The following is a 22079-nucleotide window of genomic DNA, read 5'->3' on the forward strand; positions in this document are numbered from 1 at the left end:
CTCTGTTTTGTATTTGGACTCCTGCTAACTTTAAATGTGCTGACATGATGCAGACCCCCTCACCTCCAGCTCACTGGAGAACTCTTAACACCAAAAGGTTTTAGAAGTGACCTATGATCAGATTTATGTATTGCTGATTGCTGCATAAATCTCTTCTTCTGCCATAAGCTCAGCACATGGCGGTACTGTAGATCCCCCCCCCCCTTCCCATAAATTTCAACATCAGTTTGTTTGACCCCATACTGCTTTTCATTTGGCAGTTGGACAGAGATATAATGTGTTGCAACAGTGTTCTCTCCTGCCAAAACAACAAGGATGTTTATGGCCTTCCTGTCGAACTCAAAGTGGCTGATTAATTCATTCAGATTTCTCAACAGTGCAAGGACAAAGTGTCTCTGGCCAGAGATTTCCAGGAACACTTGGTGTTTAATACTGTCAGACTGGAGTGATTAAAAGAATAGCAAGTTTAACTCTTGCTTTACTTCCTGGAGGAGTAGGCTTTCTGCGTACAATACATTCAGAAAGTATTCAGACCCCCTCAAGAATGCAGCCTTGTGCCTAAATAAAACCAACTTTTTCCCATTCATCTGCCTACGCTCACCACCTCCATAACAAATTTATATCAGAATTTTTTGGAATTTGAAGCTGAATAATCACAGTGAAATCAGTATTTAGACCCTTTAGCTATGACATTTGACATTTAGTCACAGATCGTCCCATTTCTCTCAATAAATGGAGTCCACCTGTGGTGAGTTCTGCTGATTGGACATAGTACTCTGCAGGCCATTCCTTTAATTTCATGACTTGGTTTATTAAAAACACGGAGTGCTCTGAACACTTCCTGAATACACAACATGTTTCCACATTTCTAGGATATCTAACGTGTTGACATTTGCTACATTTTTCCACCCACTTACGCTCCATTAACAGCACTTGATGTTCTTCGACAATACCAGAGAGCTCTTATAGGAATCTGCCATTTATTACACCTTCTTCCTCCAAACTGAGGAAACCTTTGCTCACAGCTGTCCATCAACTCATCACACAGCGTAAGATATTTAAGAAAAACTTTATTTGTGACTTATAAACAAAACACATTACCAGATTGATTAAATCATAAGAATCACTATTATCACCTTTACAATGATGAGCAGGTGTACAAAAAAGTTATTAACAGATCTGCACTGTCACAGTCAACTGGTATGTGTCACACCCAGCGACTGAGGAACATTCACTATACACAAGCAGAGAATACATCAACTTTATTTTTTTGTACCTTTTTTTTGTATCTTTTGAATTTTTTTTCCTTTATTTTTCCGCTTTATTTCTCTACTGGGCGAAGGAATAGATATGGAGGGTGAGTAAATGATTTTATTTCACAACAGTGTTTGATGTTTGATCATCATCTCAAAGCTTAACACAGGTTTAAGAATTGTTTTTCTTATCTATGAAAAATCATACGGGTAAAAACAGAAAAAAAGGCATTTCTTAGCATAACACAATAGCATTATGTATATCTAGAAGATTAAATTTATTTTCAACAGGATAAAAAATGTGATTCTTTCAGGTTTTTCCACAAATTACTGTTTGCAATAGAGTATATGTATGTATGAATTTGTATGTGTTTTGGATGAGTGTGGGTCTTTTGATGTGCGTGTATCGTCTTTGAGAATGTGTATCAGAGGTATATGTAGTCCAATACGCATTTCCCAGTGGAAAAACATATCTATGTATATATAGTATCTATATAGTATCTGTTTCCTTTGCTTATAACATGCAAACAGCCACTTGGTGATCTGACAGCACAGAAGTACACCTGAAGGACAGGGCAGGGGTGGGGGGATGTGTGCATGGGAGGGATTGACTGATAGCAGCACCTATACACCCCTACTGTGACTGGTAATATGATGGTTTTTAAAAAAGGAACACTGAGGTGAGATTTTATGACACGTTTCATCGTGTAGATCCCGTTCCAGTCGCTACTGCTGACAATATCCTTCCTCCACCATGCTCGATCCTAGGCTTCATAACGTCAGGGTCAAACAAAGTCGATCAGTTCACACTTGGGTCACTGCAACTAAAAGTTTCTCGGACACAGTTGCCTTTTTCTGCAAATGTTAATTTTATATATTTTTTTAAAATTTGACTTGCTCCTCTCAGTGGTAGACCATAAACATTATTAATATTGGATTTTACATTACCTCATTACTACATTAACTCATAAGAGGATCTCCCCCCAAAACCCTCCCACACCCACCTCCTCCATCCAAGTCAACCACCGGCCATCTTTCCATTGCTGCTGCGCTGCACTGCATTTAACTTCTAAGTGGTTTTAGCTGACCCAAGCTGCTCAATTATCACTAATAGCTGACACAGGAATAACTAGAATACCACTGTTTGTGCAAAAGAGGAATGACTTGCCCAGTCTTCTATGTTAGAGCTGCACACAACACAACAATGACTGCTTTTTTTTTTGTTCTTTTTCTGACTCTTCTTCACCCTTTTCCATACTGCCTCGTTATGGCCACTCCAGCATATTCTCAGATTTTTGCTAACCTGTCAGATATCTTTACAATGCAACGCCTAGAGATGACAGAGCTATCAACAATGAGCAATCAGAAGACACACTCTGGCTGAAGCGCCTAAGCTCAGTTAAAGTTGAACCGAACAAAAGATGTGTGTGTGTGTGTGTGTATGTGTTTGTAGTGTATGTGCATGTGCATGTGTCTATGTGTGCACTGTTTGTAAATATGCAAATACACAAATGTTCATTGAAGGAGAGTGACTTGAAAGATGCCGTCCAACCATTTTGTTCTGAAGAAACAGGGGGTAGAGGGAGGAAGCAGGCAGCGGGCAAGCAAATCCTACAAGCACTGAAGCAGTTGAGGCAGTGGTGCAGGGCAACTATTTAACATTCAAAGACAGAAGTTAGAGGGATCAGGCTCGAACAGAAATGAAGCAACAAGCAACGTTCCTGTGTCCCAGCCATATAATACACTCCCATATGAAGGGTGGCACTGGCCTTCAGTCTTGGATTTGGATTTTCCGGAGAGGGGTGTGTATGTTCTATTGTTTATTGTGTTTGTATGTACTGAATGCCTGCATGTAAGTAAAGAAGACTGTGTGCGTGTGTGTGTGAGAGTAAGAGGCAGAGAAAGTCAGTGTCTGTGTGTGTCAGACTGGGCTGTGTGCTGATACACAGTGGGATTAAGACCCCAGTGACCTGTGCCATATTCCAAGAGAGGAGGCAAGGTCAGGGGCCGGTTGCATCAGCTGCACGTAGGTTCCCTAGTTATATCCGAAGTAGCCACCAATCCCGATTCACGCAATGCTAAAATATAAGCGGTAGCACCACAAAAATCTGTTACAACATAACCTCAAGTAACAACTAAGTAGTTAAGCAAGCAATAAAGCAGGTGCAAATGATACAAAGTCACATAATTGCACTCACTAACAATATAGCAGGATTTTTTTTTTTTCGTTTTTTTCTGCACACAGCATATTTTTCTCTTTAGTAATCCCATGCCATTTTAAAACTTAAAGGACAATAACAGTCATTTTTTTCATGTTTCTATCCATTTTCTACACATTGCACATCAACTGTTTTCCACTTGTGTTCCCCCTCGTGTTACAATTTTCAGTGGATCTTTCCTTTTTTTCAGGCACAATCTGGTTCCTATTCAGTTAAACTTGCTCAACATATGTACAGTAATGTAACCCATAGAGACTGTGTTTCAGTTTTGGCAGAGTTACATTATTGTGATGTACTCTATACTCGCATGTGATGAAAGTGTAACTGAAAGAACATTACAACCAGATGTTGCTTTTCACTCAGACAGATGTCCTATTGCAAAACACTGTCCAGTCTGCACCTACTTATTTTTGTGCTATGGTACAATAAATAAAGAATCAGTGACTGCCTAGAATGGTAGGAAAAATACCCCCGAAACACAGTGGTGTGCTTTGGGAAATGTTTTGCAGTCATATTAGTTATAACGTGATTTGTAGAAGATGGACTAAAACATGCAAAAACTAGTATTTTCCTTTAAGAGTCAAAAATGGATTTTTATTTACCAATCATAATTTTTTATACCAATCTAGTCGACAATAAATCAAAGAGGTTTGTACACATCAGCAAAGGTAATGCTCTCACTGATCAGCTACTCATCTCAAATCTTCATGTTATAACTACCACGGCTGTAGAATCCCCCCCTTTAGTACCTGTGGTACAGTTGAATTAAGTAACTTGTTAATTGCAAATGATCTGGCAGTTATGAAGCCACTACTTTATACCATAACCTGGGAACAAACTTGCGCATAGTTGGTGCAACCCAGTCCAGGTCCTCAGCCTCGGCAATGTGCTATGTTACACTGAAACAGAGCTCTTTATTCGAGTGTGGTCCTGTTTGATCTCAGCCACCTCGTTCTCTTAAAGGTGCTAATCTCATGGTACATATACTGTATGTTGTGACTTTTTCATTTTTTATTTTCATTTTTTACAAAAGACCACATTATCTGGATTTCTACAAGGCCTCCATAATACTGAAAGCAAAAGCCTCTGTTTCTTTTTTTTCTTTTTCTTTTTTTAGTTTGGCTTCAACTTCACCTCCAACCAGGTGAGTCAAAAAGGGGGCTGCATAAAGACAGAGATGCCAACGTGGGCAGCCTCAGCTGACAATGGTCAGTTACAAATAGTACACCTTTTCAGGTGTTTTTGTTTGTTAATATACAAACTGGGGTAGGGGCAGCAAATCACAGAAAGGCTAATCTAATCCAATAAATTGCTCTCTGTTTGAATTTGGTCCAGCCTTTAGGCGCGATTTAGCTACTAAGAACATTGTTTACCGTAAACCTTGGCCAAAGGTTTGGGCCAAATGAGCCAAGAAAGCGGGAGAAAGGTTTGTTAAGTGAGGTTGTATGATGTGGGGAGCCAGACCAGGTCTAATGAGGGTTTGGCCACTGTACAATGTCTATGCAAATATGGTGCAAAGAGGCTCCCTCCGTTCTACAATATGCATTTAGCTTTTTTTTCTGGCTCTGAAATTGGGATGATTGTTTGTTGGTAGCTCTGTTTTCAAGTCACCCCTTCTCCACTAATCGTCGCCCCCGGAATCTTTTCCTTTATCCTTCTTGTCCTTCTTGTCCTTCTTCTTCTTCTTCTTCTTCTTGGCCTCCTCCTTCTTGCCGAAGCTAATGAAGTCACCTTTGTCGTCCACAGGGCCCTGGTCGTGGCGGATAGAAATGATGGCTGGGGATCCAGGGATGATGAAGGCTTCAGGAGGAATCTCTCCAGGCTTCAGGGGATGAGGCTGGACGTAGCCGGGTCCGGCACCGTATCTGAAGTGCCAACTGTTGCTGTCAACTCCAGCGCCCACTGGGGGAGAAAGCTCTCCGCCACCCTCTCCATCTACACAGGTATGAAAAATGAAAAGACAACATGTGAAGACTAGGTAATCATAACATTTACTCAATTATCACCATAACAACCATCTGATACCACTCAGGTCTGTGGGGTGGAGAAATGAGGATGCTGCTTGGCTTAACATGAAGACTGGAAACATCTCACCTATCTTAATCTAAGCCCACTACAGTAACATGTGATATCTCATTTGGTTCAATGCATTCAAAAACCAAAGCTTAAAAACATTTAGCTGTTTTAATGAGGAGTCACATTGGATAGTTTAAGCCCCTTGTTAGTTTTTGACGGAGTAGTTTCATTTTGATTGGATTGAATTTGATTCAAATCACAGCAATTGTTGATTAGTGACATCCCATAAATATTTAGCATCAAGTTATTTCTTGTTCAATCAAGGAATAAGCCACAGTGCACACTATTGGCCAAATTATATACGTACCTGTGTTATGAAATCATATTTTTTTAAGCCCACACGTGCAAAACAGTTCAGTTAGAATGATAAAATTTAACCTGGATGGAAGAGTAAACATCTTCTCACTATTTTGGCGTGATATCTGCAGTTGTTAGCTACTGTTAGTCAACACACAGGGACAGACAGAATGAAGCAGAATACACACATTGTGTGACTTGAGCTCCATGGTGTAAAGTCTCTTCAACCAACACAAACGGCTGAGATCAATGTGCAGCCTTTTCATAGTGTGTTGCTCTTGTTATAGATTGTTAGATTGTCAGCTAAACATCTTGAGTCATGACAGTCCTGTCAAATTGCAGCAGGTCCACACACTAATTACTCATGTCAAATTATGAGGCTGTTGTGACTTAAGGCGGCTCATACAGCGGATATCATCTGTTACTTATAAATTAAAATCATCTTTGCTGCAACTTGTTATTATGCTATTTTTTTCATACAAACATCATGCAGTCGAAACTGAACAACAACAAACCTCTGCATACTCATAATATTTAGTAGATGTTCATAACTACAGAAGGAAGGCGCACATCAAAAGATTGATCTTAGCATTTAGGATCATTTAAAAAAGAAAATCACAATTAATTGGATATTTTTTCCCCCTTCACCCTTATTAGCTTTGGCAGTGTGAATTATTTTCCAATAGCGACCCAGCTTGTCATGCATTGATCCTTCTGTCTTTGAGATGCTCAGAAATCTGACATACACATGCAGAATAACCGAAGTCTAGCAGCAACGAGCAGAGAAACAGCCTGATAAAGGAGCAATAGCTACAGGCAGTGAATATTTTCAGGACAGCAATTCAGCTGAGACCACAGGGGGGAACACTGGCGGGGACTAACCTTTAAACCACAGGAATGCTTAACTTGGCAGAGTGATTTGTATTTGTATTTGGTTGTTGGAGGCTGCATAATCCCACTACTGCACAGGAGGCTAGAGACATGGATTCAACCTTTAGTGCTCAAGCATGATGTGAGGATGTGAGGATGTGACAGGGTAAGAGATCCAGATAGCACATTGAAAAGAAACACTTGGAAAAAAAAAACCCAGAAGATGAATTTATATATAGAAAAATTATTATGTAAAGTGAAAATAAGACAGCTATTAAGGTCAAAAGGTTAAAGAGGATATGAGATGAAATGAGGAGGGAGAGAAATAGAGAGACAGAGAGAGAGAGAAAGAGAGAGCGGGAGAGAGAGAGAGAGAGTGTGAGAGAGAGATACTAAGAAAGATGGGGGTGGGCGGGTTTTGCAGACACGGTGCTCTCAGGCCCACACCAGTTCCCGCTGCGCTGACCTACTTTCAGTCTGGATTTTATTTAGATCAAACACAAGCCCTTGCAAAAAGATTCTGTTTGATTTTTCTTTATAGGCTATTTATGACATTGCTGGAGTGCTGAAATGTTTTCAACCACCATCCCATAGGGACCTACACTATTTTGAATATCCACACTGTCCATACGCATAGTGTCCCACTGAGTCTCCACTATGAGTTCAATGAGTTATTTAAAAAGATTACATGTACAGACTGCAATAAGAGTTGAGTTGTAATTGAGACTATAACCCTTGTCAATATATAGCATTATTGCAGCTATACAATAATAGAGTATTGACCTCATAGAGCACAGAGCACCTTCTTTAACAAAGTGCTTTTATATGTTATTGAGCTATTAGTCACTACAAAGTGATCATAATTTAACTCGTGCAAATATGATGCTGCAAAGGACTAATGTTTTCAATAAATGAGAGGTCAGACACAGTGTTGTGGCATTCTTGTACCATCATCGCTACAACATTTTGACAGGAACTCAAGAACACGGACGCACATAAATAATTTGTCTTGTACTTGCCAAAATAGAACGATTCAATTTTAACTCGCATTAAAAAAATAGCACATGGAATGTCTAGAATAAGACAAATTATTCAAATTCAAGTCATCATTCCTGCATAAAATGCAATTTTACATTTTTACACAACCAAAATAACACAAAAAAAGAAAGAAAGGAAAAAAGACAGCTAATTGACTTAAGTAATTGAGCTTGTTTAACAGTTACCCAGTGTCAGATGTTACAATCATATATTAACATTGGTTGGAGTTAGCGCTGTAATGCTGTAATGCTGTAATGCTACTCTGCTTCTGAGGATTATAACATCTGATGGTATGGTCTGTCTGTATTTAATCTGGGTATTAAACCCAGGGAGAGGTTCCAGTATTTGAAATAAGTCCCATTCATTTGCTATCAATGCTTAGGCACGGAAGATTGCCTGTCATGTGGAGGAGGACAAATGCTTAGAATAAACTGAGCAGAGAGCCAGTGAGTTGAAGGAGATGTGCAAAACACTGTGAGGCAGAATGTGGATGAGCTTATTGAGCCATTAATGCAGTGCATTGTGCTGCTGTAAACAATGCACCTCCATTTTATATAACTGACACACCGTCTCCTGTTACCTGATGCTGCTTTTTAAAGGGAGTCAAGGTGATGCACAGTGGCTGCAGGTTTATGGAATATTTAGCGTGCGGTGTTGGAGATGAAAGATCAGTCAGACATTCCTTATTTTGGTCGAAGTATGTGGACGTATATCAAACTTTAATTATTGATTAATGAATAGCTTTGGCAAGACCTTTTCAGACAGACTTGAGTACAGGGTTCCTACACAAGAATGGAAAGTATGGAATTTGATTTTATACATTCCCAGGTCTGGAAAATGGAAACTGTTGTATGAACATATATTTATCTTAATACTTCTGGGTTTGTTGTATCTGAAGTTATTTGGGTTAACTATACTATACTAATTAAGAACAATGAAAATCAATGAATAAATTATTTGAATTTATTTTACAGAGCACTGAAATTTAGAAATTTCAAATGTGTAGGAACCCTGTATGTAAAGCAATGGACTAATTATCATGATGAAAAGAACAAAAGCTAAGATATAGTGATAGATGATGATGCTGGTAAAACATGTTCCTTGTATTGTGATAAATTTGGTCAAAAGCTAAAAGAGTAAGAAGTGTGCACAACACTTCTCCTGGTTGTAATGCTGCCAACTGCACTGTAATGACTGTGTTCCTGCAGTGAAGACGTTATCGCAGGCAGCAGTACTTTCTCTACCTGATGTCCAGAGAGCAGCCCACATACCGATGTGGGACCACCTGAGCTAAAATGTTGTGCGGTTATTAAGTGTCTAATCGAGTGAATATTGTCTCGTCGTCTTGGGACATCCCAGGGTTTTTCTGTACTAGCTGTGACAAATCCAAACCCCTGACATTGTTAATTAAAATCCTCGCCCAGGTATTAACGTGAGATATTGCTCTGTGTGTGTGTGTGTGGAGAATTAATTCATAACGAGCAGGTCTTGCCACAGCTCGGAGGAGTTGGTACAATTATGAAGCCCTTCACTTCCTCTGTGCTACTGTTTCTTTAACATGGAGGATTATTTGTAACTCGGCCCTTTGCTTCACATTAGCCAGTATTTCACAGCAGATACATGTCTGAAATGGATTATGGTGTAAGCGCTGTTAAGCAGGACAGTCTAGCTCCTTGCGAGCAGGTTGCCATGACACCTGATGTAGTTGTGTGGGTGTTTGGAGCCTCATTTCACGTAACCTGATGTCCTACATTTAAAATAGGCTATGTAATTTTCAGTCTAGTCCAAGATACGCTTCCATCTAAAATGAATCCCTCTTGTGGTTTGGAGCACATGCATAAATCTGACAGCCGTGTAGAGCTCGCGTATGCAGCGCATCACATGTATTCTGCATGAGACACGTCAACCTAAACCAGTCCTCCCTACATTATTGCCCCTAAACTGCTGCATGCCCTCTTTTCCCCTCCTAATACCTGCCCTTTGCCGAGTCCCTTTCCCTCCCCTTGCTCGCTTGCTCCTTCCTTTTTTCTCTGTCTCTTAAATCTTCCATTCAGAGATATGACCGGTTGCCATGGAAACTGCCTTCGCCCACTCCCTGCTGATGGAGGGTGCGGCTGCTGCAGCAATCTCTCAGTTAGACAGTGTTGCCAGGCAACAGGTCACATGGCGTTCCCTAGCAACAACACTACTGCAGGAACCTGCCAATCCTCTTAACCTTTCTCTCCATCCCCCCATACCTTGCTTCTTTTTTTTTTTTTTCTCTATCCCCCTGTTCGTTTCCTCTGCTCTTCCTCGCCAAAATTGCTCTTAATGTTAGTGGATCTCTCTCTCTTTTTTTCTTTTTTTTTTTTTTACCATAGCTCTTACCACTGATAATAGTGTCTCTCGCCCTTTGGCATTAGACAAATGTCCCCTTGTCTGCACCATGAGTCACTTACATAAACACAGTTTTGTGGGTGCCGCATTCAGATGCATCTCAGCATATCGAAACAAGTTCATCATGATAGCAAGTCACCGCAGACATGGAAATGTGTCACCAAAAAAGGCTCCACCTCTTGACGCACAGAAAAGAGGATCAACCAGCGATCCAGTGCACGTCTGTGCCTCAGCACTGAGCCACTCCTAACAAATTATTTCCTAATGCAACAGTGCACCCCTGATGGATCTGCAATACGCTGTGCACTCTTCTCAAAGACAGTTAAACATGACCAGGGAGGCAGGTTTCTGCACAATAAAAAGATTTTCCTGTAAACTGGCTCTGAGAAACTAGGAGCTGGTGCAGCACGTGTTTGAATAATTCCCCAGTTTTTTTTTTCCACAAAGAGGAAAGACTTCACATGTTTGCTGACAGACAGTACGACATAATCTGTCACTGACTCGTCAAGTGATTGACTGTGATGGTGCAACTTCACCCCCAAGTCTATACCTACAGTATGCTCTAATTCCTGCAGCGAGACAGAAAATCAATGACTGGTTGCTGTGCTGAGGAAAGGAGGGGACTCACAATGTTCCAAACACAATCTTGGTCTTGCAGCCAACCAAAGCCAGCCACACACAATACGTTTCTGTGGTTCTTCAGATACAGTAGTACTATTAGATTGTATTAGTCATTATCTCTGAGCCAGTGTTTCTGTAAATGCATGAACCGTGGGTCATTTTCAAGGCCAGCTCTGTTTACACTTCTGTTCTGCTGCTACACATTTTTAGCGTCGCCACCCACACAGGACAACTCATCTCTTATTAAAAAACTGTTTCCTTTTTTCCATCTGTCAGTATTTCTCCATGCAGCTAGCTGCGATACAGTTGTTTATCTGTGACTCTGCAGAAGGGCCTCAGGCTTTTGGCATCTCAGCTAAGCTCTGTATGAAAATCACACTGGGATTCAAGATCATGAGGATTTTCAGTTCTGTTAAATCCTCAGTTTTACCACATTATCTCAACCAAAATAAAAACAAAGATTAATTCTCCTTCATGAATTCAACTTGGAACTAGGAAGTTGCTGTAAAGATTGAACAAATGAGATACAACATTTTAACAACTGAACTTTGGGTTGCTGGTAGACAGATCTATGTATTTGTTTTACTTTATTGTCAGAGCCATGGTAGCTGTGCTTGTTTTCAGGCCTTGCTGCTGCCTCTACAGTACTTATCCATCAATTGTGTTTTTAGCACAAACAGCCAAGGTTGCTTATTGTAACAGTGTTACAATGTTGCTTAGTAAATGCATCCAATGCCATTGATTTTTGTTAGGCCTCTACACTGTTCTCTTCCCTTTTTTATATCAATTGACTCACATACCAATATACTAATAAAAAAGACACACACTTCAACAAACCTTTCGACAGATGGCTGTAGGGTCTATTACATAAAACCATTTCAGTGCTTTGATTTCAGATGTTTGAAAATCTAATCTCAGTTTTATCCATTTTAAATATATATTACATTTGCAGGTAAAATGGGAAAATCAGTCACCACTCACCTGCAGCGCTGGAAACAGTGGGCCAGTTCTGGACGAGCATCCCCTGGGCTCCCTGCATCACAGAGGACTCCTCCATGTGGACCGAACTGACAGAAGGGACACAAGGAGCAAGGTCAGGACATGTATCAAAGGAAATGTTTTTCTTATTATGCAGTGTTCTGACCTAATTTCCTCTTTCAAGAATGCTGTGCTAAATGTAACACAAACAACCTCTCACAGTGTCAAAGTATCAAGCAGTGTTTGTTAGCATTATTAGTAGTTCGTTTCGGCTTTGTTTCCAATGGCAACCAGTTTTGGACAACCACCACACTTCCTTCTTATGATCTTGTCGCCCCTGGCAACCGTTTCCCACTTTTCTTTCGCACATGCCACCCTACATGCACAATCCTCTGCCTTAAAACAATGTGACAAAGGCTTTTTTACGCTAAAACTGAAGCAACTAAATGGAACTCAGCCTTCATCCATTTTAAAATTTACACCCCTGCTGTCCCTGCTGTGATATGTCAAAATGTCTTTCGTGCATGTTGCCTATCCTTGCAGAAGAAGATAAGGGAAGTGTTTTGTTAAGTCTGGTGATGTCTGGTTTCTTGGCAGTCACTTCTAATACCTCTCTTCTGTTCAGACCTATTTTTGATAGTAAAAGAATAGTCGTCTCCGGTGACGAAGAACAGCAATAAGACAGAAAGTCACACAGGACTGAGATTTTTCTGCTTAAAGCTCAGAGGGCTGCTTGTTACCAAGTGGTTGATTGATTTCATTTTAATGAATAGTCTGCGCCTGGTTTCCCTAACACCTGATTCTATAGCCTTATTAAAAATCTGTTGTTTTCTGTTTGCTGTGGCCCAGGATTTAGGTCTCTTACAGTATGTATAAATAATGGTGGTAGATGTTGTCATTATTCACTTTGACATATTCAGGCTTCTGTCAAGTTAGTTTATCCAAAAACTCAACTGGAGATAGTATACTGGTGTTGAGGACTAGTTCTTATTGTGGCCATTCTGACTGCAATTTAATCCTTCTGTTCCTCCAGAAAGACTTACTGTGAGTTGTATCCCAATTTATTTTTACCAATCCAGCCAATGCACCACATGCTGTCACTCACATGGTCTGATGCAAAACATATATGTATATGATGTTCCACCTTCTGGACAAAATCTTATTTATTTAGACAATGCTACATCTGTTGTTTTGAATGGCAAACTCTGTCATTCATCTCAATTGAGCAAAACTTACAAGGCATATTTTTTTTTTGTCTATTTTTTGTTTTTTCAACACTCATTCTTTGTGTGAATGGGATACATTTAATGATGAAATATTAACTCTGTTTTCAGCTGATAGTCTATTATATAGTAACTAGGCAACAGGTATAAAAACTAGGACATAGTTATAGTCCCAGGCGTAAACACTTGTGATGGTGTTACAATTGGATATGTTCTGGGATATATGTACTCTGTTTTTATACTTCAATGACGTGATGTATGTTTTGAGATATCATGTATTCTATTTTAGTACTTGAACGCACATAACCTGATGTGTGTGAACATGAAGCCAGATAGTGTGACTCTAGCCTGATAAACAAGGACATAATGTAACTGCTGAGTTCACCGAGTTGAGTTCTTGAGGTTACAGATGTTTTATTTTCTGCCTATTTATTTATTTGTTTTTTTTCCCCACTTTATGTGAAAACCTAGAGGCTGTACTTTTCTGAGCTCTACTGCTTTCATTCAGCTGAGCTGGTGGGCAGACAGACAGCACTCACAGAGATGGCTCTGCAGAACGCTTCCTCCTCTTTTCACTGTTGGGTTCACTTACATTTTCTCATGACTCTTACTTGAAAATGGTCAGTTATAAAAACATTAACTGTCTGGAAGAAAAAGAAGTTGATGTTTGAAAATTGTATTTTATATAAGCCTGGCATTACACAATTGCATGAAATGATGAAAATTTGAAACCTTATTCATTAAATTCGCTTTTTTCTTCATGCCACTCTCATGGTGGTCTGTTCGTTAAAAGCCACGGTGAGCAGCCGGTTACCTTAGCTTAGCATGCAAAACTGGAAACAGCCAGCCTAGCTCTGTCTAAAGATAACAAAATCTACAACTTCTTGGTGCCTTGCCATCCTGCGAGGCTGCCAAGCAACCAGCAGAGATAAATGACTCACACCTAAAACCACAACCTCACACTTTTTTTTTTATATGTGTTGTAAAAGTTTGTGTACAGACACATTTTGTTGTTGCAAAGGGCGAATAGTTTGGCATTTCAGCAACTACGTTAGTTGCTTTTCTGCCAAGAAAAGTTTGATCCCGTTGTCATGGCTGTCTACCTGCTCAATATGAAGCTAAAGCATGCAGCTGGTTAGCTTAGCTTCGCATAAAGAGTGGATACAGAAGGACACAGCTTGGCTCTGTTCAGAGGTATTACAAAAATCTACCTGCCAGCAGCTACATGACTGGTTAATGTGGGTTTAATAATGTGTTACCTCACTGCAGTGCACGCATACTGAGATTTCAGAATGAATACAGAGCTTATAGCCTATAGCAGGACCTGCTCTGGCTGGGGCCTCTGCAATGCAGTAATATCCAGCATCTATCTCAACAAACTTGTTATGATGGATAGGGACTTGTCATGAATATGAAATGTATTTTCTCAACAGTGTGAGTTTCTGGCTTTCACATATACGCAGAGGTGCATGCACTTTAATGTGTGAGAATATGACATAGATAGGACTGGTGTTTCCTACAGTGGCTGACTACACCAGGAATGTGGGTCAGTGATGTTGGTGCTACAAGTTGCGTGTAGTGTGAGACATTACAGCACGCGTGTGTTAGGGCTAAGTGTTAATGTGAGCCATCTCTGTGTCTGTGTGTGTTACAGGCACTGCCATCTTAGAGACGGCAGCGGCAAATTGCAGTGATGATTTATGTTAAACCATGTCATGTTACAGTGACTTGATGACATGATGCACATTATGATACCCTCCGCACCATAGAAATTAACACTAATATCCAATTAAATCAAACATAGACGGGGCAGAAGACGGTGTGACTGAGTGGTGAGCATTGTTAGCATGAAATTATGAAAATTTGGTGCAAAGGACAGACAACTCATTAGTCTGTGACGATCCAGCTGTCCTCACTCCAAATGAGTAAAGCACTTCATTACAGATGCAAAAAAGTAACACTTTTATTCCTACTGTTGTCTCTTTTTAATTTCGATATTGTCTGTTTTTTGCAGATAGGCAAATGGAACATCTTGAATATTCTTCTAAAAGCAAGTGAACTGAAAGCACAGCAATCTGTATTTGAAATAATATCCCACATAAGCTTATAACCCAAACGTAGCCACTATCTAGTGTACATGTGACTCTAAAAGCTTAATTAAGCCCTGTTTCAGTGTAATATTTGGTAAACTATCTGTTTTTAGACCTATCTGTAATTGGGATTTGGTCAAGCAATAAGCGCATACAAGTATGCCCAGTGAATTAACGAGTATGACCAGAGTCTTAAATGTCCTCTGCTGTCTGACTTTACAACTTCTCCCTTCATCTCCACATAAAAACAAATAAATACACACAGAAAGGCACATGTGTGCAGGCTGGGCAGTTGTACATGGACACACTAATGTGTGCATCTGATAATCTGGGAAAGGTCATAGTCAGCTCATTCTTTGTCCTTCATGCTTCCTGCTTTAAGACTCTAACTTGGAGAGGCAGCGCTCAGACTGTAGATGGCCTATATAGTGTTACACTGCAGAGCAGGAGTGCTGTGTAGCTACTGATGGAAGCTGTACATGGATTTTCCATAAGAAAGAGGATGGCGTTGAGGTTCAAACGGATGCCGAGGGGCCACTAGATGTCATTCTGATAAAGACAGATTCTTGGCTGCAGTCTGATGCTGCAATGTCTTTCTTCTTCAATAGAGGTCATTTGGAGCAGCAGGTATCTGTTGGAACTAGGAAGCCTGTTGTGTCACAGTAACTGGAAGTTGTGTTAAGAGCAACATGAAAGCGGTCGGCGTCATGGTAACAAAGACCGGATGCAGACAGAACGAGAGGAACGAACAGGTGTAACTTTTTCTAGATCATAAAAAGTAGCAAAAGAGTTAAAGGTGGAAAGTGCTTACCTCTGCATCCCTGCCCTCAAAGATGCAGAATATCGCCAGTCAGCATTCGGGGCTTTTGGCTGAGCGAGCAAGAGGTAGAGAGAGAGAGAGAGAGAGAAGAGGAGAAAAAAGAGAGAGAGATGGAGAGATGGGGGAGATAGAGAGAAAGGGAAGAGGGTGAGTTTGATCTCATGCAGTGCAGAGCCAGGCTGGGCCATGGTCTCATCAATTAATCATGATACACATCCCAGCTCTGGACGTGGTAGGAACACTGCAGTCGTGTCCCCCATTGCAAGCACATTCACTCACACACACTCACACTCACACTCACGCATATTGGCATCCACACAAGCCCTTAAAAAGGGCAGAGACTGAAAGCCATATTGATGAGTTTTTGGACAGTCTCTCAGTGTGTGGCTCTATAAATGTGAGAGCTGGGAGAGCGATGCCCTTTCCCTGAGTGCTGGGGTGTTTGCACAGGCTGATGTGGATAGTGTTTGTGTGCATCTGGAGTAAATCGGTTTGCTCTTGATGAACCTGGCCTGAGTGCCTGAAACTCTTAAAAGCCCTTTCAGTGATTTATTGCCATAAAATAAATGAATAAATAAAAAATAAGCAAGATCCATCAACGCTAGGGCAACCACATCCTCTGGTCTGTATTAGCTCGGTGTGAGAAGCAGTCATACATAAATTTCCTCATCAGGACCTTGCTATCATTTAGCTGAGACTCCTCTACAGGCAGAGTTTTGGTAGGACACAAATATGCCTGCAGTAAAACCCTTACAGTAGAACCACTATGATATCTATTTCTTTCTAAGAACAATAAAAAAAAACGTTGGTTAATACACTGCTTTGACAACATTTTTTGGGCTAATTATGTAATTTATTTTAAATTACTTAAAGTTAACTCTATGTTAAGTGATTTGTACAGTTTTTGGATTCATGTACCTTTGATGATAGCAAAAAATGTTGCTAATGATTATGGCTTTAAGTTCAAAGAACCATATGAAACTCACAGGGGGAAAAAGTCATAGTTTTAATGAGCTAATTCCTCATGCCTGACCCTTTCATAATTATTTTCCTCATGAGTAGGTACTGTGCACATGCACCACATTAAATGACTGTGAACATTTGTATCACAGCTAATGCTGAAATCTGACAGCATCATGTGGGTTGCAGCCCCCGATCGCTTCAACATCTCTGAATAAGAAAAGCTGCACTACAGACACAAACCTGCTGAAGCAGTGGCAAATGTCCCAGATAAAGATGGCACATTATGTTCCTCAGTTCAATTCAGAGGGGAGTATTTTCTGCTGGTAGACACAGGCTCTTTGAGTAAATCTAATTTGCGGGGCTGGGGAACACAGGCTGGAGGTTAATTTAATTTACACTGCTACACTTGTCTCTCTGAGACATGTCCTCATTGTATTGCTAATGTACCAACGACTGGTACTTGATAATTAAAATGACATATCTAGAGGTAAATTTCTTACTTAAAAAATCTGGCAATAAAAAATATATTCCTACAATAGCTGAACCATCAATCTCTATCTAACAAAGACTGCACACGTGCAATGTTGTCAACATTAACAAGTTCCAGGTGTTACTTTTTTAATATTTCATGTAATGTTATCGACATGTCTGAGAAACTGCCCAGGAGGGAAATGCATTAACTGTTTCTCTCATCTGGAAGTGATGAAGGGATAGTAGAACTGTATCATTTTAGAGTAAGCCAGCTTTAAGAGAAAACATTTAGGTTTTCTCTGAAATAAGTCAAGTCTCATCACAGCATCAGCACTTGGTATTTGCATATACAGTATCTCCTATAGTCAGAGGCACACAGGCAAATCAGGGATGTCTTATTCAAGCCCCCCTCAACAACTAGTCTTGTAGTGGTTTGGATCAAGTCAATTAACCCCAACTGCTCCAGTGTAACTCTTCGGCTTTACTCACTCACTCACTCCCACCCACACGCACACACATGAGTTTAGCCCACTTGCACTGAGAATGAGACAGTCGTTCAGACGACATGACCTGTTCTTGGTGCAGATGTGATGACAACCGCAAACTGAAATACAAATCTCTGAATCATCAGAAATAACTCAGGAGCCTTGAAAAGCATCAAGACTGACACTAATGCAGTGTGAGTGGTGAGCTGAGCTGAGTGACTGCACAGTGCAAGTGGGAAGTGAACAAAGGGACTGAGGACTGTGAGTATTTAGTTCATTGCAGGAGATCGTGGAACTAGACATTCAGGAATATTATCACCCTGCAGAAACCAAAAAAACACTGAGAAAAATAATGACAACATTGCAAACTGTGGCAATAACCTAAAGGAAAAGTCATGTAGGGTATGCACTTAAAATGGTCTTCTATTGTTTGCAACTAAATTAAATTTCATTAAAAAGTGACTCATGTGTGAAACATGACTCATGACCTTCCAGGTATGTGGACAAAGATAAACATAAAGAATTAATGACACACCTCTGGGCAGATTTGGAGCGAGGCATCAGGCATGCTCAGTCTGCGAACAAATCCACTTCCACTGGTGAAGAAGCGGTCGGCACCGCTGCCCCAGGTGCCACTGATGGGACGTCCCGTGTTGTAGAACATGAAAGTGTCACTGCCAGAGGTGGCTGTCAGGCAGGTCTTGTAGCAGTAAGTCTTTGTTAGGGAGCCGTTCCCACGCACTTCTATGTAGTGAGGCTCCACTTTAAGGTCTCTACGGAGCACCACATTGTTATTAGGTTGTGCCCCGGCTCCGCCAGGGCCTCCCCCGCCAGCACTGACACTGCTGCTCCCACCGTCTGGAGGGGGCTTCTGTGACACACAGCAAGGAGAGCAGGACCCAGGCTGGGTGCAGTAGGCATGACAACGGACAATGGCCAGCACTACCACAGTGACCAGGAAAACAAAGGTGGTGGCGCTCAAAGCCACGATCAAGTAGAGGGTAACGTTGGAGAACAGCAGCGTGCTGTGAGGCCGGATGATCCTCCTGGGGTCTGGAACCACTTTGGGCGGCACCTCCATGACAGCCACATTGATGGTGGCGGTGGAGGTGAGAGCAGGCTGCCCGTGGTCCTTCACTACGACAGTTAGAGCGAAGGAGGTGGAGTTGTCCTCCAGGATCCTCCGTGTGGTTCTGATCTCACCAGTGTGTTCATGCACCTTGAACAAGTCCAGGTCAGTGGCGGTCTCCATCACATACACCAGCCAGGCATTTGGACCAGCATCAGCATCATAGGCCACCACTTTGGTCACCAAGGCACCAGGCTCTGCGTTCTTCTGCACCGTCTCCAAAGAGCGAGTTCCATTGCCGGGAGGGTTGACTATCAGTGGTGCGTGGTCATTCTGATCCATTATGTAGATGTAGACGGTGGCGACGCGGCTGAGCGGAGGAATGCCCCCATCTTGGGCTTTGACCTGGAAGTGAAACTCTCTCAGTGACTCATAGTCAAAGGCTCGGAGGGCATAAGCCTCCCCTGTATCGGCCTTTACAGACACATAGGAGGTGACAGGGATGCCATGGTTGTTGTCATTGAGCACTGTGTAGGTGATGCGTGCGTTCTCCTTGATGTCTGCGTCTTGAGCTTTCACAGTACACAAAGAGGCCCCGGGGGCATTGTTCTCAGCCACATAGACTGTGTATGAGGTCTGCTCAAATCGGGGAGGGTTGTCGTTAACATCCGCCACATCCACCTGTATGGTCTTCTGGGAGGAGAGGGGAGGGTTTCCTCCATCTGTGGCACTCAGAGTGACATTGTAGGCATCAGTGGTCTCGCGGTCCAGGAATGCTGAGGTAACCAGGGTGTAGTAATTTCTGAATGACTTGATCTTGAAAGGAAGTCCTGCTGGGATCTCCAGGCTCACCTGCTTGTTAGTGCCAGAGTCTCGGTCAGTAACGCTAATGAGGGCCACGACTGTGTCTGCACGGGCATCCTCCCTCACAGGGCTGGACAGGGAGGACAGCACGATCTGAGGGACATTGTCATTCACATCAACCACCTCCACCACCACCTTACAGTGTGCTGCCACAGCCCCGGGCCCCTTGTCCATAGCCTGGATGTACATCTCATAGGAGTTGGTCTCTTCGTAGTCAACATTGCTCCTCACTCTTATCTCTCCTGTATTGGTGTCCATACTGAACATTTGCCTCACTCTCTCTGGAGTGTAGCTGCTGAAAGAGTAATAAACCTCTCCATTTGTGCCCTCATCCAGATCAGTTGCATTCAGTTTAATAACCAGGGTGTCTTTGGGCGAATTTTCCAACAGTTTCACCTTGTACACTGAGCTGTCGAACAGGGGAACATTGTCATTTGAGTCCAGGACTCGGACATTGATTTTAGCAGTGCCTGTTCTCTCTGGCGTCCCACCATCCACAGCACTTAGAATTAACTGGTGGTAAGGCGTCTGTTCACGATCAAGGGGCTTTTTGAGCACAAGCTCGATGTGCTTTGTATTTAGGGAGGGTTTGTTGGATACTAGCGCGAAATGGTCGTTTGTGCTAAGCTGATACATGCGAACTGAATTGGACCCGATGTCTGGGTCCTGAGCGTTTTCAATGGGGTATCGAGACCCTGGTAAAGCCGATTCAGTAATTTCCAGTTGATACTCATCTCTAGGGAACTGCGGCGCATTATCATTGGCATCCACAATCTCCACCACGACATGGTGCACCTCTGTGGGGTTTTCGACCATCACCTCCAGATTAATGAGGCAGGTGCTGGACATATCACACAGTGCTTCCCTGTCGATCCTTTCATTGACGAGTAATTTCCCATTTTTGGGGTTGACAATCACATAGCGTTTACCGCTGTTAGAGGTTACCTTAATTTTTCGGGTGGCGAGCTTTCGAGTATCCAGCCCCAAGTCATGCGCCAGCTCACAGACCACTGCCCCATTTTCTAGTTCTTCCGTAATAGAATATCGCAATTGTCCACACGAAAGGCCACAAAATAAGGAAAATATCACAAAATAAAAAGGCACATTATTCCCTATCCAGTTGCATATCCCCGTCACAGCCATTGCAAGCTCATAGGATCCGCAGACGGATTAAACGCAGCCTTCCGCCTTTTTAGCTTGCAGTATCTTGCATCCCAGCACCTCATTAAGGTGGGCTAATTGGTCTCCCGGTAAATGAAACAGAAGCGGCTCATCCATTGTGTTTTCCGGCTGAGGTGAATCCTCTCCAGCGCACCCATATTTCCTTTGTCCGTGATGCGCTTTTTTGTCTCCAGTGCGCGCTGCTGACGGGTGTGTTTCCCTGCCGCTGGAGCTGTGAGATCCGTCAAGTTTGAAAGACTTTGGGGCAAATGTCACCGGAAAGTAAGGTTGCGTTTTTCAAAATAAAACGTCAAAAGAGTTGTCTGTCTCCTACACCATATCTAGCTGTAAAAGGGAAGGAAAGAGTTCATGGAAAACCCAACAAATCTGATCACGTCAAAGGGAGTGATTCAGGACTTCTAGAAAGAATAATCTTCTAACATGAAGTGATAAGGGCAGGGTTAGAAACCGATGAACAGATATATCAGACTTTTTAAATCAGACTACTCATTAATCTGGACATGTTAATAGGCAACAATTAAATGCAATGTCAAAATGTTTGTGTGTATTGTACTAAAGGGTTGTGAGTTTCATTCATTCATATCGATTTTTTTTTTTTTTTTTTTGACATGGTTCATCATGGGACTAAATAATTAACCTCACCTGCATACATATTGTATGTACTGTGGCCATGAATCTCTTGTGCTCCATTCTCTGTATCCATTAATTTGAACAATTTCAGAGCCTTCGCACGGACTTTTTTTTTAATGATTTTATTTCGAAAAGCGCAACCGGAAATCATGTAATGTAATGTGGCTGACTTGACTTAAGGACCGTATCCCACCCTAGCGCGCACTCAGACTCCAGCTCTCTCCTCTCCACGGTGGCGCAGCTCCCCTCCTCCCTCCCTCCCCACCCATTTATTTCCTCTCATCCCTCCATTGCGACGTCGGTAGGCTATATGGTCTGGGAGCTAATAAGGGAGCAACACATTAAAGCACCTCCACAATAATAATAATAAAGGCGACCACACTAAACGGGCATATGAATATTCATGCATTCAACCACCAACACCAGTCATTCAGTTCCTAAATCAGCTGTGCAACACATGACTGGGAAAATACAGTATAATGGTGGAAATAGTGAAATGGAGAATATGACCCGAAGATTTGGCTCATACGGTCAAATTACTGGATCCTCCCCCT

General features: G+C 41.8%; 1 protein-coding gene across 1 annotated transcript; it reads right to left on the reverse strand.

Moving 5' to 3' along the window:
• Positions 1-1086: 1086 nt before the first annotated feature.
• LOC310997427 (protocadherin alpha-C2-like) lies at positions 1087-21081 on the reverse strand. Its single transcript, XM_083987108.1, has 4 exons — positions 18316-21081; positions 15853-15911; positions 11732-11817; positions 1087-5407 (listed from the first exon to the last, which is right to left on the reverse strand). Exons 1-4 carry the CDS (start codon positions 20854-20856, stop codon positions 5094-5096), a joined length of 3000 nt encoding a protein of 999 aa, XP_083843234.1. The 5' UTR covers positions 20857-21081; the 3' UTR covers positions 1087-5093.
• Between the last annotated feature and the right edge of the window lie 998 nt (positions 21082-22079).

The sequence above is a fragment of the Trachurus trachurus genome (assembly GCF_905171665.1).
Source record: "Trachurus trachurus genome assembly, chromosome: 14".
Classification (NCBI taxonomy): domain Eukaryota; kingdom Metazoa; phylum Chordata; class Actinopteri; order Carangiformes; family Carangidae; genus Trachurus; species Trachurus trachurus.